Raw genomic sequence first — 20,370 nt, 5'->3', positions numbered from 1 at the left:
TATTTGTCAATCACCTTCTTTCTTTAAGTGCTAACGTTTAAAATAGCACAAAAATTTTATGTCTAAATTTGTAAACCACAATGATAATTATCAACATAATATTTATTTCGTTATAGCTTTCTTGTATATAAACAAAATAAAAGAATCACCTTAAGATCCTTTCGGTCTTTCCTTGCATTTCTTCTTTGCTTTTTCTCGCGTAAATAAATTATAATAAGCGTTGAAATGAAACATTTCGATATTGGTTTGTATCATTTCGAAACAGGAATTTAGATGTTGAGGATAAACATAATTTAGCAAAATTTTAATTCTAATTTGTAATTGTTGTTTTTAAAAAACGGAATTGCTATGATTTAAAATCATTAATTTAGGAAAGTTATTTTTAATATATGAAAAAATTAGAGATTTTCTAATGCAACAAAAATATCACAGATTACAGGTAATGAAAATAAATATTTTCTGACTAAACATAATTAAGTAAATCGCGCGTATGGCTTTAAAGTACAGTTCTCCTATTCCATCACTTTATTTTATTTTTAAATTCGGTGTAAATATTTCAAATAGTAATCACAAATTAATAATAATGTGGTTGCAATTGATTAATTAAAATTACATGCTTACTATCGGATTATCTTTTTTAATAGAAGATTTATGTAATACAGAAAAAATCTTTTAAAATAGTAATTAAATCGCGATTAACATAGTTTTTTCTGTATCCTATACTTATACTTAAACATTCAATAATAGTAAAGGGAACGTTCTTCTTATTCTTTTAAAAATTCTAAGTTTAATTTTTTATGTTTATTATTCTTGTGAAATCAGATTCTAATTAAATTAGTAAATAAAAAAGTGGTCTTATACAGTGATAAAATGTAGAACTTCTATAATCTTTTCGTAGTCTTGAAATTGTAAAGGAAAATAAAATAAGAAGTTTAAGAAATATAGCGTATTTGCAAACATTGTACTGTTTATTTTTCTCTTCTTTTGAGTTTTTACGTAGCTCCGTACAGCATAAAATTTGATAGCAAAATAAAATAATTATTTTATGACAACATTATGTGATATTATTAATTCAGCCATTCAAAAGACAAAGTGATAAACATCGTTTTCCCAAAGATCTTCAATTTTAGTACTAGATTTTATCAGATGGATAACGTCCAATTTTTCAGAAATTAAACGAGAAATTCTAACAGAGTTAATCAATTTGTCTCTTATATGGCTTTATTACAAAACTGTAATATACCATAAAACTATATTTTACACATATACTCTATTAAATAATTTAAGTTTTTCATCACTCGAGGAGTCTTTAACATTATATAAGAATCAGTCGTAGATAGCTTGATTTAATAACTTAATATTAAATAGCACGTCGTTGAACATAAACATTTAATACTAATAATATTCTCTTTCTAAACCTTGCAATATTATTCCGATTCCAATGTTCCATATTATGCTTTGAAATCACGAAGCCTAAATTTTACATCATATTCGTGGAAGATACTTAACCATTTTATTTTATTAAAAATTTTGTTAAATTTTGTTCAACTTTTTCTCCCGATTGTAATTCTGTTTATAATCGATTCAATTGTATATAACAAATGATTATGCATTACATTCAGGGAAATTTTCTTGTGTTTGAGACATTTCTTCTTTTGCGCTATGTTTTTTAATGCTTTTATTAAATGTCCAAAGTCCTCCCATGTACCATAAAACAACACAAGATAAACTTAAAATTGATGTGAAATGGAGTGCGCTTACGTAGCTCATCATTTGATCATGTACTAAACCTTAAATATTAAAACAAAAAAATTAATAATAATTCAGAAACTTATTTTTCTAGTTGCATTAATAAGTATTCTAGATACAGTATGATACTAATATTTGTACATATGTATTCTATTCAATAAATTCTATCCATTCCATCGGTCACATACTGTATCTAGCTTTAAAAATGTAATAATATAATAAACTGTATTACACGATGTATTTTGCTTTGTATTTCACATAATTTTTAATAAAAAATGTATTAATATTTTATAATGAAAGTAATTGTGTAATGTGTCGTATAATGTATTGCAAAGATTGTGCATTTTATTTTTGATAATCATTCGATGATTATAAATATATATATAGTTTGCGTTTCATATACAGGAGCATAGAGCTATGGAAATCTAAATATTTTCAATCACTATTGGTTACATGCAATACGCGAAAATGAGAAAAAAGGTGCAGATAATATCGTTTAGTTGAAAAATATGAGTTGCCTTTTGTATTTACGAAAACATTTGTCAGACTACACATTTATATCGTATGGAAAATGTATGGGGATAATAGTTGATTGAAATTGGAAGTCAAGCATTTTGTGTAGCCGAGTTGTATAAGTATTCATATGTTACTCTTTGATATATTTATTTATATTTTTATTCGTGTGTGAAGCATTTCTGAACTTTCCATCGTACGAAGGATAGCCAATAAGGAGTGTACTCTATATATTTAAGATGTAAAAATTTAATAATCTTTTTTATATTTTTATACACACAGCAAAGCAAAAGTATTTAGCACATTGAGATTTACACACTGAAAACGCGCTAAGCGAATCGAGGTGAGGCATAAAATGTGGGTCAAAATGAGAAAATGCGAAAGAAAAGCACAAGAAGAATGAAATCAGGTGAGACAAGATTCGGTGTAAACTTATTTGCCAGTTTTATTCCGTTTACTTTCTGTCTAAAATTAAAATTAATTTCGTAAGTTTCGTTTACTTTCATTATGAATGAAGCTACAATTTGTTTATTTATATGGTAGTCGCGTATTGCACAAAAGAAAGATCTCTGATGATAACGAAAAGTAATAATTGAAATAGTAATAAAATAACAAAACAAGTTTCTAAAGAGCAGAGATATGCATAAAAAATTACCGGGCAATGATAGCAATTATAATTTTTAATCAGACAAAAAAGTGAATCTGTGAAAGGTAAATTAATCAATAAAGGTAGGAATGGACAAAGTCGCTAACAGCGTATTGTACTAGTTGATGCGATTTTGAACAATAAAAAAGTATTAAAAAATAAATATAAAATAAGGAAATTGAACATAGTTCTTTACCTATTAATGGGCCTATGGCAATAGATAATATACCATTGCAAACCATTTGCATCCCATATGCAGCTGGAAGTCTGTCAAGAGATACATAGTCAGGAATTATTAGCGTTTGGAAGACAGCTTTCGTTCCTTTAGCGATTCCAATAATTAATGCAACGCCGATTACCACAATGTACGTACTGCCCCACGTTGATAATACTGAAATTAACGTTATTAGTTCTGAATTTCTTTTATAAAATGTTATTTGCTAATTGTTCAATTAATAAAATTTTATTAATGTACTATTTATTTATTTGTCTTACTTATTTATGTGTCTACATATACATATTGGTATATGTAAATATTTTGTATATTTATACGACTATTATTTATCTATTTTAACTTATAAATTTGCCTTAAATTAATATTAATATTTTTTGTAAATTAATATCTATTCTTTGCGAATATTGAATTTTATTCGTATGTTGGCAGTCATAAATATTTTATTCTGCTTTATCTTTTTTGTTATATATATGCTGACGTAGTTTTTTACGGTCAAACCTGGTAAATATGTTTTATATATAAAGTAAGAAAAAATGTATTGATGAACATACGTACGTATGTATTATAGATCGTCTGAAACTAGATTAAATAGAAAAAAGTAAAAGAAAGATAAAAAGAAGATAAAACAATATAACAGCACCAAGATAAAAAGGAAAGTTACTTACTGAAATTAGCAGACTTTTATATAAGAGCTTAACAAAATGGGCATATTAAACTGATAAGAATAAGCGATTTATTTATTGACATAGGACGAAATAAGAAAATGAATTTCATAGAATGATATCTATTGTGGGTAATGCTCATTTAACTATCATATCTAAATGAAAAATCGATTCATTGTCATTTGGTATTTTCATTATAACGTTTTACTAAAGCACTTATGAATCTATGTTTATATGATATTTGTTACTTATTATATTTTTACTCATAGAATAAGCTGACAATGTTTTGCGAAAAAAGTTAAGACACCCTCCGTATGAACTGACCAACAAGATGTAAGTTCTAATGTCATAGAGATTTATGAAATAAAATTTTTATATATAGTACAAGAAGAAACAAATATAAAATATTAACATCAATGAAAACATCAATAAAATATTATCAAAATCTTATCAACAGAAAAATAAAATAATTCGTTCATAAATGCTTCGGTAAAACCAATATTCGTAACTTCTATTGGTTCTATGCAGATTATCAGAAACCTGAAATCAACCCACCCAGCAGATCGTATATTCGTTGCCATGAAGGGGTCGATTTCTCATTTTCGAATATTTTACGTTGCTTTACGTACTGGTCCTTCCAATGGTGGATCCTATTAAAGACAACACGTAAAGGTTCCTGGATGTCCAACCAGCTTTGTGCGCAAGGAGTGGAATGCAAAGACGTCCGGTAATATCTGACACAGCTTGGATAGACATTATGGTTGCGATCGAGTCCCTTTCAAGACCAGAAAGTTCGGTTAGGACGAAAGGAATCATAATGTTGAAGTTTGTTTCAGCGACTAAAGACACTCCCATACCTGTCGTAAATAAAATGCGATAATGGTGGAGAATTTATTATGCATGTATATTTTATATTCTTTATATACAAAGAGTCTCGCATAACGTGGTCAATCGACTAGATTATGTTCTTACGTGCAGAGAAGATAAATCAGCGAAGATAAACGAGCAGATTAAGATAAAATTCTGTTGCTTTTATTTTTCAAGAAAATCGATTTTGAAGATTTGTACAATACGCGTGTACAGGATGTTTCCGAATCGGTGTAATTAAAAATATAAATGACGGAACGACAGCCTTATTTCTCATTAGATTAATGCTAAAGATTTATCGAATATGCTTACATTTGAATATGCTCTAAACTTGTGCTAGTTACGTTTACATTTATAAACATCAACAATCTTATAACTTGTTATCGTTCCCAATTCAGACTCCGAGTCTTTGTCATTCTATCGTTGTGACTGCGTAAAACAATCGATAATGAATTGTCATCTTCCTATTATAAGAACTGGACAAATATTTATAAAAAGAAAAGTAAGAAAATAGAAAGGACTGTGGAATAAGAATAAAAAAATTCTTGAATAAAAATTTTTGTTCGGTCTTTTATCTCTTACTATGTATTGCAATGAGTCAAGAGAATTGCGATGATGTCTGTTAAACGTAGACATAAGTGAGATCAGAACCGAATTAAACCTTTTTGTAGTCTGAGATTATCGACTCAGTTACAACGAAGGTCCCATTCATAGAAAAATAAAAGTAAAATGATGGAGATAAAAATTATGGAAGATAAAATATAAGATAAAAAATATGGAGATGGAAATTAAAAAAATATGAAATAAAATTTATTTTGTAATAAATTATATTTAAAACTAGTTATTTATTTAAAAATTTTTGAGATGATGTATAAGTACGTACCTAAGCATACGCGTACTTGATCAATCTTCAACATTGATTTATTAAAAAATAAAGCTTTGTGCGAAAAGATACTACTCTATATTTTCGGGTCAATTTTTATATAAATTCATCCTCTTAGAGCTACACTAATATTTTGTCCGAATTCCGTATAATCGAGAATAATATAAATTTGTAAAAAATATCAAAACTTTAAGAAAAAATTAACTTTAATGATATATAACTCTTTCACAATGTAGTAAAAGATGAAAATTTCATATCTTAAATGTTATTATACATTAAAAAATTATTAAAATATATTATTCATTGAGAGCTGAAAATATAATATTTCATATGTTTCGTATTAGAAAGATAGCTTCACGAAATATGGAAACCTATAAGAAATCTTTAAGAGGAAGAAATAATTATTTTTTTAATTCTTATATTATCTTATTACATATTGCATAGAATGAGCTTGTAAAATAATTAATAAATTATAAAAGGCCACATTTATCAAATAATTTTTTAAGTAGTATTACCTAGGATGACGGCGACATAACGACTATCCTTTAAAAGATCAAGATCCATATGCTGTGTTATTTTTCTCAAAATCGACTTCTTCTCTCGTTTGCTATTTTCGCTATTCACATTTTCTGATAAATTCTGCTCAAAATTGCTCGTATTTTGTTCCAATCGTTCTTTCAATAATTTAGAATTAGCACCGTCGTTTTTGACATCAGTTACGTTTTCAATTTTTAATCTTTTGACTTCTTTCAGTATCCTGTTTTCATTGCTCTCTGCGGAAGATGCCGTGATGTCATTGTCCTTTGTTATACTTGTAATCTATTACAAATTAAACTTGACCGTGAACGTTAATCATTGTTATCTCCATGTAATAAGAAGACAGTGAACAATAAAGGATGTATTATAGCTATATTTAAGCAAGCAGATGTTTATGCAATTATTATACGAAAAGTAGTAAAGTACTGATTATAATATGTATTTATTGTGTGCAATAAATATTTGTATAAATTACATTTTTATAATTATGTATATAAAAATAGAACTTACATAAACATTCATAGTTTAATAATTACTAGCAATCATAATCAATGAATTATATTTGATAATCATGAATAATAAAATATTCTCGTAAACTCGATCAGAATCAGAAAGTTTCATTTTAAATATATTATGCATATAAAAATGTTTGCAGAAAGATATATACTTAAACAAAAGCCAACCCTGTTTCTCTGCCTATACGCCTACTATTAAATAGATTTTGTTAGAAATAAGAATTTTAGATTTCAATTATACATAGAGATAACATCTTACATAGCTAGATTAAAATACTATTCTGTACCTATTCTCCAGTATTTTCGTAAAATATTTTTTATAGACTATACATACATACCTATAGTCAGTATCTTGTTACTTGTCTATCAATATATTATTGTTATGTACTACTTAACTTATTAGTTTGTAAAAACATGTGTACATGATTATTATTTACACAACTGTTGGACGTACGAAATTAGTGCATAAAGTTATGAATACTATTTGTAACTTTACAAATAATTCATGTTTATTCGTCTGACTGCGGAGATTAGGCTTTTAATTTATTGTATTAAAATTGCTATGAACGCACTATTGCTGTTTGATAATGTAATTGTATAAAGAAGTAGAAAAGATTTATGCAAAACGTATATAGAAACGTATATGTATATGTTAACAAAATGATAATTCAATGATGTATCATTTATTTAAGTTTATTTCCTATTTGTTTTGTACCTATATTTACTGTCTTTTTTGTGGTCCTTTTAGAAAAAAATATTCAGTGTACATATATAATAATATAAAGTCCCAATAAAATCAAATGAAATTTTGTATCAACTAAATAATGATAGTGCATACACAATACTAATATAATAAAGTAGATAAGCAAGATCGATAAAAAGAAGGAAACATTTTGAGATAATCATTTTCAGACGTAATATTTGCATGCCAGAAGTCATTCCTAAATTTATATGCAAAGTTCATATCAAGCGTTTTATTAATGTTTTTGAATAATCTAATTCAACTATATATTAAGCTACCTTTTGTCAACGAAGTAAACTAAAAAATAAGTTTAAAGGAAGTGAATAGTCGATATAAATTTCAATTAATTGTGAAAGGCGAATTACTATAATTGCTAAGAAATTAAAATCTAGTTTCAAGTACTAAATACATCGTTCAATGTCCTCTTAACACATACACATTATTCTTCTAATACGCTTATTAAACTCACTTCTTTTTCCTTAAATGGTCTCAATAGCGCTGCCCCGATCAATGAATGTATCGCTATACCTGCGATAATCAAAAGAGTCCCAGTGGTAGCATAATTTTCCAATAATTTTGCTATTAGAAGTGGCATCAAAATAGGTCCAAGGCCAGTTAAAGTTACTGACAATCCCATAGCCACATTTCGTTTTTTCCGAAAATAAGTGTTCATCGCGAGATTCGTGGCTGGAAAAATGATACCATGACCGATACCTATAAATTACGATTTAATATCAATGTCTATGTTTCTCGGCAGAACCTTTTAGCTTAATAAAATAACGTTTAACATCTACAAAAATGTTAATCTTTTCACATTCGATATTGCGTATAAGCAACATTGTATTTTAACTAAACTCAAACTAAAAAGATAGATATATTCGTATATACTTTTTTCGATTAAACTAATCTCAAATTTTACTACAAATGTATCTTCTTTAAAAAACTATCCCAAAGTGTTTTTCTATCAGTCATCATTAATTTCTCTCATAAGCTAATGGAAAGACTAATGATTTTTTATTTCAAAGATCTAATTTAGTTATGTTAGAGAGATGATTATGTTAGAGTCCATTGCAACAGTGTTTCAATTTAAATACTCTTCAAGATGTATTTATTGTGTAGATATTTCTTATCTATTACTACTATCTCTGACTCCTTATTATCTAACAAATTCACCATCATATTGATTTTCACAGAATTTTGATATTAATTATGTACATAGTTTCTATTCTTTGCAAACATATAATACGAAAGAAATATGTTATTTTAATCTACTTGCATTTTCATTTCTCACATATAACGTCATAGATATAAAGTCAAGTACACCACGAGAATAATGTGCTGTTTTATTAGGATTAAAAAAAAAGCAAACATCCGGTAGAGATTACTCACCGACGATAATACAATAAGTGATAATAATGGCGGGAAGAGAGACTGCGAATGCAGTCGCACAGATTCCAATGGCAACGATAAGACCACCAAGAAAGGCAACTTTTCGAAACGTGAATTTCTTCATTATTAGACCGCTTATCAGACCTAGACTGCTTGTAATGGTACCATTCAAATGAACAATTAACGATGTCTGTGTTGCGGTTATATTGAGTGAAAAAAAACGTTCCCTAAAGATTAGCCCGAAGCTTTGCTGTATTGGAAGTACCGCCAGCTATAACATATTCATTTTTACTGAGTAGTTAGAAATGTATCCGTGCTCCCACATACATATGTAGTAAAATAAAATCGTTTCAAGCCATTTAAAATTATTTTACAATATAACAGTATAATCTTTACATTAAATGCAAAAATCTGTTAATTTATAACAGGTTTTTATAACAATTGTTGCACGTGTTTGATAAATATGGACTAGATTCGGTTTTACCAATATCTCAGTTTAATAAATGTTCAAGCTTGATACTTAGATATTATCTAACAATTTAATGTGTGCATATAATTTATTTAATATCAAATTAAATATTGATAAATACATTTATATTCTCTTGCATTAATAATATGATTTAGTGTACAGTAAAAAGGAAAGGAGAATAAGCTGAGTTGTACAGTACAGACAATAAATTGATTAATTGAATAATTGCATAATTTGAGATTTCAAGTGTAAAAACAGTATATCCTTCTTCTTGTTTACTGTCCTTGAATAGTTTATCCACCTCACATGTCATAAATTTATTTTAGTAATGTTATATTTTAGCTGAGCTCATATTTGAGCTTGTAACAGAATATGTTATTTGGAGTGTTTATGAAGAATATAGTTGAACATAGTTCAAAGTAAACATAAATTTTTCTACATATAACTATATTGTTTACAATTTATTAAATATTATTTTAATTTAATTAAATTTTATTTAATTATAAAAGCTATTTCATTTATTTAAGAAATATCACCGTAAATCATGAATTTTTCATAGATGTATCAATATTTTATGTGTTACAATTTTTGGGGGAAAATAATCATAAATAATTCATGAATCTACTTCACAGAATATTTATACAACATATTTTATGTATTTTTACTTTATATCATATAGATATTTCTATACAATACAATATGTACAATACTTCCATACTAATCCTCGCTATTGATATCTACTATATAAATAAACACAAAAGAAAGGAAGTGACAAAACAATTGCTTTTAGTATAATCTTTCAAGTTCGTTAAGTTTGTTTACCATACAAGGTCTTAGTTTTCGGCTTATACGGAAAAATATTCTGCTGCCCAGCCTTAGTCTTCAAATTCAGTTCTGGATTGAGTTAGTATTATAATACAAATCGGCTATTTGACAACACGACGGGGCGGCCAAGCGCAGTAAATTCCCTTATTGGCATTTATATAAACAACGCTGGCTGATCGCTTCATGGCGCGCTACAACACCGGGTTAACCACTACTATATTAACTTACTAACTCAATCTAGTTTGAAAACTAGAGCCAAGGTCGAAAATTACGGTCGACCACCAGTTATATGTATAAAAATAGGTGTTCAAAATATCGAGCTTTGTAACATACATGAAAAATAATTGATCTTTGACAAAATGGTGATATTTTTTAAATTTCCAACGGTTTCAGGTAAAACTACTAGTGTCGTTACACTTCCAATTGATGCTGTAATGAATCTGACATCATTTTTATAATGATCATCATTTTGCATAGAATGAAATGTAGCCGTAAATGTAGATACGTTGGTAGTGTATAATTTCAAAATCAATAATATTATTACATAAAATGAACTATAATATTGTTTCATTGCGGTTTTATATTTTGAAAATTAAACAAAAGCACATGCGTGTGGAATATGTCTCATAGTAAGTACATATGTATGTATCTTGTAAGTCAATTCAGAACACGCGATGTCTATGCCTATAGCTTGTATAAGAGACTGGAAAACAGAAAACTCACTGGGGAAACTCACATTAATGATTGTCACGCCGATGACGATTATCCACGCCCAACCTCTATCAGCTTTACCACGTGACATTTTATCGATCATCATCGAGATACTGCTTCCACTTTCACGTTACGATTCCTATAGGAATGACAAGCGTACGGCGTCGATCCTTTGTTTCTTTCGTGCCTTGGAGTCGATCGCAGACTGCAAACTTAACGTGTCGACCAAATACAAGACGGATTGGGTAAATGATAAGATACGCGCTAGCTTGGATAAGTACTAGACGTTTACGTCTACGCAGAGACATGTGTATATACCAACTGTTTACAGTTCCATAACTTCCATAACCACAGAGAAATCGAACCGTACTGCTGTTTGAACAGTCAGTGATGCTCGCTTTTATATTCGTAATTACGTGTTCATTATTTGTAATTAAAAATGTTTTTAGAAGAGTCGGTCTGCGTCTCTTTAATCGATATCTTAATTGTTCAAATCGGTAAAATATATAAATTGTTCCTAGATATAATTGTGAAATTAAGTTTCAATAACAAGGCAGTTACAAATTTAATTAATCCTATTATTATTTTACTTTACTTATTGGAGAAACCTTTCTGTTATTTTGTTAGAGCAAAAGATGGGTTTCTCTATTAAGGAATTTATTTGATGAAAGCAGATATAAATACAATTAAATGTATGCACTTATAAAATCCACATACAATTAGCGTAAAAAGTATTCGTACAGTAATTTATTTAAAAAACAAATATTGTACAATATCGTTAGGAAAATTTGAATAAATAAAGGATATTTACATATTCTTACGAACCTGCAGAATAATTTTCATGAAAGAAAAGATGGAATATCTATATTCTTTGTCGAAATATTAACAAATATTTAAAAAATGGTAGAAATATATGCGTAATAAATGAGTCTTATTAGTTTTTCCCATTAAACCGTAACTGTAGGAATACTTATTCCTCATATATTTTTGCCATTTTTTTAGATATTTGTTAATATTTTCATATGGGATATAGATATCCCGTCTTTTCTTTCATGAAAATTATTCTGCGGATCCTTCATTTATTAAAATTTTCTTAACGAACGATATCTTTTGTTGAATTTCATTGTTGTACGAATACTTTTTACCGTGATTGTACGTATCTTAATCTTTTACATAATTTAAAATAATTTACTTTATCTTTCATGTAACTTACTTTTCGTATTTATGACTCTAAAAAAGAAAAACACAGCATACAAGGACAAAATTTATATTATTTCAAACGATGAATAAAGTATGTATATTCGTACAAAATGATACACATTAATTCGCAAAAGTAATGACCATTTCTGGATCGGTCCTGTTTCGATCTTTTAAAATTTACTAAGTGAAAAATGTATAGACACTTTTCCGGATTAATCTGATTTTATTAAAAATGTAATCAAAGTAGAGATCAAATATAATAACAATAAGTATCTTAAATACTTTACATATCATACATAATCTGTGATCTGTGATGAGGCTCGAATTAGTGTGTGTTCCCCTACACTATATGATATTAAATATTATTGAAAAAAATATATCTTTTTTAATATTGTATTTTTTGGTAATCAAGAAAATAATAAAACACTGCCTATAAATTATTATAATGTCCAACCTATGTTATTTTCTTATAATGCGTACTTTATATACCGAGCACTAATTTAAGCACTATATTTAAATTAATGTTTTAAATGTATTTCTTTTGTTTTATGTAATTTATATTTACTTAAATACGTTACAGGATTGGATAACCAAAAATTATTTATAATAACAAACAAATATTTTTGTTGCATTTCATGCTTACTAAGATTCATTTTGATAAAGTTTTATCTGTCTAAATAATTGTTAATTTCGAATATAATGTATAATTGTAAAGCGTAAAACGAGAAAATCAAATTATTCTTCTTTTTTTTCAAAGAACGATATTAAACGATGTATCTGTTTGAGGAACAGTATTTTATATACTTTATCTTTTACTTGTCTTAAAGTTCGGCTCCAACGTTTTGTTTGATATTCATAAAATATTGTTTTCTTGATTACAGATAGCATATTTCATATGACATTATAAAACCTAAGGTCTACAAATTATAGAAGATAACAGAATAACGGAAAAGTTTGTAAGAAGTTATATTTATATTTTAGGACACTTCAAATGTATGGTTCTTCTTAACATTATCTATAATCCAACGCTCAAAGTAGAAAGTGATTAGTTTATTAAACACATTTCTATATACGAGTTAATATGATTATTCGTATATGATAATATTGTTAATACGTATTTAACTGATCTTTATGAGATATGAAATAGTTCAACACTTTTTACACAACTTATATTAGATACCAAAAAATATTGCCTCTTAAGAAAATTATCAAGGGGGATTGAGAGTATATATGTATATTTTTATACTGGTAATGATACGATAGAATAGTACTTGATAATTGATAAGTGCAGTAAGAAATCTTTACTATTATCTTAATTGTTGTATGACTTTCTAATATCAAAAAAAGAGAATGTAAAGACGAGTAAAAAGATGTAAGAAAACATACTAGGAAGTTATATTGTACTAAAAAGATTATTAATACACTCTTAAAGTATTTGCATTGATATAAGCATATTTCGCATTAGCAGTACTATAATATTTTGTACAAATAAAATTTATGAGTCTATAATAGTATAATCACAAAATATAATTGGAAAAAATTCTGATGAACATTACTACTTGAACCTGGTTATATGATTTATTTAACTTCGTATTTTAAAAAATTAATTTTTAATTTACTATTAATTTTAAATTAGAACATTATGATCCAATAAATATCTTTTGTTTCTTAAATAAATTCAGAATCTCTAAAATAGATAGATAAGATAGATATTAGACAGTTATACATATATTAGTTGATAGGTACTTATGCGTAGAGTGAAAAAATCTGAAACGCAAGCTTTTAAACACGATAAGATGATATTAATGACAAGTGCTTCAATTACAAAGAATAAAATTCTTCATCATGTATCCTACTTTAGCCTATTGTTTAATAATGGTTTGATGGCCCCGTTACTACTAGTTTGTCCAACTAGGTAAGCATTTGTCCCAAGTGAAAATGGCCACTTGATAATACTTTTCCTTAGCTTCAAGCGTTCAATTGGATTGAATTGAATTATGCGTTTTATTCTTTAGCAAGATATTTAATAAATGTTGATTTAGGAACGGCCTTTTAATTCAAAACGTACGATTTGTAATACGTAATTGCATTATTGCTAGGAATTGAGTTCAAGATTTAATTATTTTAAGGGAACGTTTGAAATATTTTTTAAATTTTGTTTACGTTAGTAATTTATGATATAACAGATATTAAAAATAATTAATTCTTAACAAACATTATGAATTATTTCATAATAAGTAACAATAAAAAGTATAATTTATATTCGGATTACTGAGAAGTAATTGATAATTAAATTATTGCAAAGAAAATGAAATTCAAGTGTATATCATTTTTATGGAAATTATTGGCAAGATGAAATAACGAGATGTATACTAATTTTTAAATTATTTAAACATTTTGTTTATAGAAATTCGATGACATTACGATGTATGAAATTTTATTATTAATAGATAAAAGATTCTGGTTATATAGAAAGGAAGTTATGGACATGTCAGTTGTAAAAGGACATACAGGACCTCCTAACTCGCTGATTATTGATATTTTTGTTTTATATTTTATTATTGATATTAATATTTTTCTTACATTTAGATGTGTCCGATTCTCTTAATAATTCGTGACATTATTCTTTTAAATAATGACTAATAATAATTATAATAAAATAATAAAATAAATAAACAATGATAAATGAAATTTAAAAAGTAAAGATTATTTAGCTAAGAAGATAAACCAAGATAAATTAATTATTTATAATCAAAAGTGTAACAATGTATAGCAATAATATATATTTCATATATAAAATTATTACAGTTTTTGTGATTTATTAATTTGTTAATAAGGTAAAATGTTTGACTCAGTGTAGTTTTGAAACAAATGTAAAATAAATTAGTAAATTCGTAATCCTTATTTTACTTCGTGTATATACATACAATACAATAATAAAATAATATACAATCACAACAACAATACACAAAAAGATGTCTGAAATTAAATAAACTAATTTTAGCTACGAATATACAAAACAATTTTCGATTTTCGGAAAACAGGAATAATCGAAATTATCATCACTTACTTTGCTGTGAACGCATAGAAGTGTTCTTAACGGTACAGTACAAGTGATGCAGTAACAATACAATACAAAAATGAAAGGGAAGAGAAACAAATTTTGTATATGCACAACATTTGAGCATACATGAATTTATGAAAAAACTGGGTTGTGACTCACTATTTATAGAAAAACATAACAAAATTTATGACAGAAAACGGAAATCAGAGAAAATGAAAAGGAGAATAGACTTACAATTTCTTTGAAATAAAACGTAGTTTCTCATTTCTCGTTGCATTGCTTGAATTATGACGATACATCAAGCGATTACATTGTAATTCGCACTTAGATTATTATCACTGTTAAAAACGCGTTTCATGAACGTAACTACCAACTACGATAACTGAAACTACAACGAATACAATTTCCTATTGTGTTCATTCATTAGAAATTACCGTATTTCCTGGTCGAACGCATTCTTGGAAACTTTTCACTGGTAGCTGCTGCGTCGCGTTCTGGCTCGAGTGAGGCACAAAAATAAGCAACATATACTCCGAACAGAGCTGCGGACTATTTGTGACTGGCTCGATGAAGGGAAGTCAACCGATAAAAACCGGCTTCGTGACTCGACTCTAAGCCGAGTCTGGTCTTTGACTTGTGGCTTCATTTACGTGCATCATTATGCCAGCTTCAGACGAGTGGCTTGCGGCAAATTGCCGCAACAATGGCGAGCTGGAGGAACGGAGAAATACATATGTATGTGTCTTTTTTTTGTGAGACGGAAGAATTTTATATCTCCGTTCCTCCAACACTGCCGATTTGCCACAAACAGCTTGAAGCTGGCAGTTCTACGTGCTTTACCGCACGAATAATCAAAGTATAAACGCGAAATGATATTCGGAATAATTAGCAAGTAATTTTTTCCATTGTCACGTATGTTGTAAATGCTTAATTAAGACTTAGAAGAAAATATAAGTTCCAAAACAGTGATTATCGTTAATCATATTATTACGCAATAAAATTATTACGTTAGTTGAGATAGGGTGTAGTGTGTAGAAATATATTATCCATAATATGATAAACTGTAATACGATTATATCATATTATTTATTACATCATTGTATGTTTGCAACTGTTATAAAGTTGAAGTCGAGATTACAGTTATCCAATTTATGTAATTCTCTGTACAATCTCTCTTAAAAAGTAATTAAGCTTATTTATGCAGTCTATTTTAATTTTGAAATATATAATTTCTTTATTATTAACTTAAGATACTGTGTTCACGAGAAATTAGGAACAAAACTAATAAGGGAAATATGGAAAGATCAAAGTGGGAGTTAGAGAGACGGAACGTGAGGAGAGAATGGGATATGCATGCGGGTTTGAGAATGTAGCAGAATCTAGAATGTGAATTCAGAGATAGGTGTAAGGAGAAAAGGTGGGAGAAAATTATGAGTTCGAAATATAATCCATAATATAGATCGGTCAAAGCAGAGGTGGAGTCAGCATATATTCCCAAATTGAAACAAGAAAGCAAATTTTCCTGACTCTTAAATCATATAAAAATAGCAACATTCAGGTGGAAAAATAAGTAACACAAAAATAGAAAAATGTCGAACTGTTACATAACTTACTTGAACATCAATCGTACAGCTTGATTCTGAAATTCTCCCTAATTTCCCTAATTAAAAATGGTCCACTATCATCTCTCGATGGTAGTGAAACCATGCGACGATTGTTTTACTTGATAAAGCAGAGGAATCTCTTGATGACTTTATCTAAAGGCAACCGCGCGTTCTTGGAAACTGAATCAACTGTAGCCGGAATTACACTTAATTTGACCAATATTGCGATAAAAACGTCCAATTCCGCCTTCGTTTTCTGATCGATTATACAATTTCATCGGTTTTCCATGAACCGATCAATTTTTTCTTGTGCGCAAAAGGCCATATTCGTTTATGCAAATAATAGTCGCTCCCTTTGAAGTTGCAAATTACACAAATTCCACTTTACATATCCCGTATTATATAAAAACATACAACAACAACAAAAATAGCAGAAGGAGAACAAGCTAAAAGAAAGAAAATAAAATGAGGACAAACGCAAAAGAATTTAGAAAACACATGTAGACACTCCGAACGCATTGCATAAACTGAAAGAAGCTGTTACCTGCATTCTGCAAGACAACTGAATCATATTAGGCCGACAAGCCAAACATCTGCAATACACATGCATATACATAGAAACATTTGACTTATCCTATATGGCCACCAGCCACGTGCACTTGTACACGCTAGCAACTCCACTCAAAATCAGAGGCATCAAAGTAATGTTTAAAACGTGCTAAAAACGCTCAGCTTTACATACGTGTAACTTTTGAGCCGCTCTATTCATAAAGTTAAGACTTACATTTTAGGATTCTACATGTCTAAAACTCTTAAATGACAAACAGAAAAAGCAACAATTTTATATCTGACAAGCCAACGCTTAGCCTTGATATTATTTACGTTAATATTAAAACAGATAAATAGAAATATTTTAGAAGAGCAAAGATGAATACATTATACATGTTTGTTATGTGCCAGAAAATATTTTCGGAATGTATGTATTCATAAATATGTCGTTGATATAAATTTTTAGTGAATAATTTCTAATAGCAGATTACAAAATAGTTTGAGCTTTATTGCAGTAAGATTTTTCAAAGTTCTTACATACAAATGTATTGAATAAATGTGTCTCCAGAAATATTTACAAATTTAAGAGATTAAAACGTTTTAATTGTAATAAGAAATACTCTTCCTCAGACATTTTCAATTAAATAGAGTTTTGAATTGTCATTTAAGAACTTTATATTTAAATATGAATTTTTATTTTCATTTTAAATGAAAAGAAATATTATTTTCTATAATTCTGTATGTATTTGTACTTAAGTATGTACATATATTATTATATTGTATGCATTGTATGTATTTTTAAATCTACGAAGAATGTTATTTTATTTATGTAAACAATATTGATATTTTATAGAAATAAATTTTGTTCTGGGTGTGTTTTATATTTATTTTCTTTATTAGGAAGTTTATATAATTTTAATTACAATAACAATTTAAATTCGACATACTGTTTTTGTCTATAGAGGTAGGAAGATATGTATAGATACAATACATCGACTAGCAGTTAATTTTCGTCATAATATTATAATAGATTGCGACAATTTTTCTTAATTCTTTCACTTTAAATTCTCATCAAAAGTGCTCCAAAATAGGGTGCATGAAAGATCCCTACGATATACAAAATGTCAGGTACATCTCATTATGAGAATAATAACATGAAATCTATGATTAACATCATAGCATTTATATAAACATTATTAATTGTGTTCGTTATACTTTAGTACATTTAATTTGAAATTAGTTGTAAATACAAAGATCACATCAGTTTTCGACTTTCATTACACTTCCTTTCGACGTATTTGGCTATTTCGAATAAAGAAATATCTAATCTTTAAATTCACTATGATAAGTTACAATATTTACACGTGTTTTGGTATTTACTAATATATAAATAGTTAGTAATATACATATACACATATTTTTTTTTAATAAGATTCCAATAAACGAATTAAATAAAGTTTAAAAATTTAAATTCGATTGTCATATTGTAAGTAACATAAATTATACATTATATTAGAAAATTTCATATAAAACATATGACAAAAATTAATGAATAGCCTACCTCACTTAACATGATCATCTGAAATATACCTATTATTTTAAGTGATACGAAAATTAGTTTTATGAGATCATGTTGAGGTTCACAAAATATATAAATAGTTAGATCAGTTTCAAAATTTTACTAATGTAGATAAATTTAGCAACAACATAATTTTCAGCCGACCATGCTAAGTGGAGTATCCTGTATAATACAGCGAAACTAAATTCAAGGATATCAACATTTAAAATATCACAAAAATAATTTAGCTTGCATGTTATATAACAATGGATACACGCGTAGAAGTTGCAATACTGACAGGTTCCTAAAAGACACAAACCTTCTTCAACTAATCTAAATTACTAACTAAACTAATCAAAATTAGTATTGACCTTTTTTACCAGATATTAGCACTTTTATTTGAATAAACAAATGAATATAATAATTCCATGTAATGTATAAATATACATTATGATCTAAAACGTTTCCATGTGTTTGTCATCCTGTACCAACGAATCAGCCATAGACCAATACGTTCCAAATTTTATCTATCTGTAAGTTCAATTTGTTAGCAACTGAAATTAAATTAAAAGGTATTCATTTAATCTTTCTTGTACGTTCTCCCGCAGAAAAATGTCCGATATTTCAAAGTAGAGAAAAGGAAACTATACAGAAAAGAATATGAATGATGCTTTGAAGCGTCAAAAATAAAATGATCCAGAAACAGGACGCTGAGGCTTTCAATGTTTCAAAAAGCAACGAATGTGAAGGCTGGGCACATGTCGAATGCACAGACCAAAAAAATATTGATTATTTTTACTTTTTATATATGTAAAGATAATATTTGAATGAAAATATGTATTCTAACATATAAATGTTTTCTTTTAATATTATTAATCATTTAGACCGAAAAATCTACTGATTAAATAATTGTTCGGTACTGGACGACAATTTTTCGTTTTTTACAAATCATAACATTTTTACTCTTGCAAATTATTTATTCTTATTATTGAATTCCATAAAATTAATTTTTCCTTCCCTTCGTTAAATACTACTTGTATCGTAAACTCATTTGAAAAATGTTGTTTTTTACCGACTCTAGCCCAAGATGTAACAAAAAGAACTTAGAACGATCGGTATTACGCCACTCACCCCTAATTGGCATCTATTATACATAAATGTTCGTTATAACAATGTAAATATTGTACATATCTACGATAATCTAAGGACGTACGAACTTAATATAGTATAATGCAAGCCTATATAATGCAACTATGTAGGTACTATGGTACTAATGATATTATGGTACACTAATAATAATAATAACACTTACAAGTGAATGCGATCTTAAAGAAAAAGAAAAAAAAAGATAAAATAAAAAAGAAGGAGTTACGTTTATTAAAAATAGCTTCTTATTAAAAAAATAATATTGCATTAGATCGAAACTATGTGATGTATATTAGTGATTATATAACGTAAATGAAAAATTCATCTATCTCCACTAAAACATTATCTAGTATTTAATGTTTACTTTTGTAAAATTACTTACAAAAGTATTTCAAGGCTTGCAATCTAAACTGCTAAACGTAAACAAAATATAAGAGACGGAATTATTGAATACAATATTCATGCTTGCAAATGTTGCAAACAGTTATAAGCTGCAGACAGTATTG

The 20,370-nt window shown here is 27.6% G+C and overlaps 1 protein-coding gene across 3 annotated transcripts; it reads right to left on the bottom strand.

Moving 5' to 3' along the window:
- Positions 1-979: 979 nt before the first annotated feature.
- LOC117207263 (monocarboxylate transporter 9-like) lies at positions 980-15,677 on the bottom strand. Of its 3 annotated transcripts, none has more exons than XM_033447292.1 (8): positions 15,442-15,677; positions 10,769-10,955; positions 8,739-9,009; positions 7,819-8,063; positions 6,071-6,374; positions 4,435-4,662; positions 3,105-3,299; positions 980-1,790 (listed from the first exon to the last, which is right to left on the bottom strand). In XM_033447292.1, the coding sequence occupies exons 2-8, from the start codon at positions 10,847-10,849 to the stop codon at positions 1,606-1,608; spliced, it is 1,509 nt and encodes a 502-aa protein (XP_033303183.1). In that variant the 5' UTR covers positions 10,850-10,955; positions 15,442-15,677; the 3' UTR covers positions 980-1,605. The 3 variants fall into 3 exon arrangements, with proteins under 3 accessions (XP_033303183.1, XP_033303181.1, XP_033303182.1); XM_033447290.1 differs by lacking the exon at positions 15,442-15,677 and adding an exon at positions 15,242-15,393; XM_033447291.1 differs by lacking the exon at positions 15,442-15,677 and adding an exon at positions 15,242-15,385 and having other exon boundaries at positions 10,769-10,948.
- Between the last annotated feature and the right edge of the window lie 4,693 nt (positions 15,678-20,370).

The sequence above is a fragment of the Bombus bifarius genome, unplaced genomic scaffold (genome assembly GCF_011952205.1).
Source record: "Bombus bifarius isolate JDL3187 unplaced genomic scaffold, Bbif_JDL3187 scf7180000008026, whole genome shotgun sequence".
NCBI classification, from domain to species: Eukaryota; Metazoa; Arthropoda; class Insecta; order Hymenoptera; family Apidae; genus Bombus; species Bombus bifarius.
The sequence above is the reverse complement of the archived record's forward strand: the minus strand, read 5'-3'. Positions and strand labels throughout refer to the sequence as shown.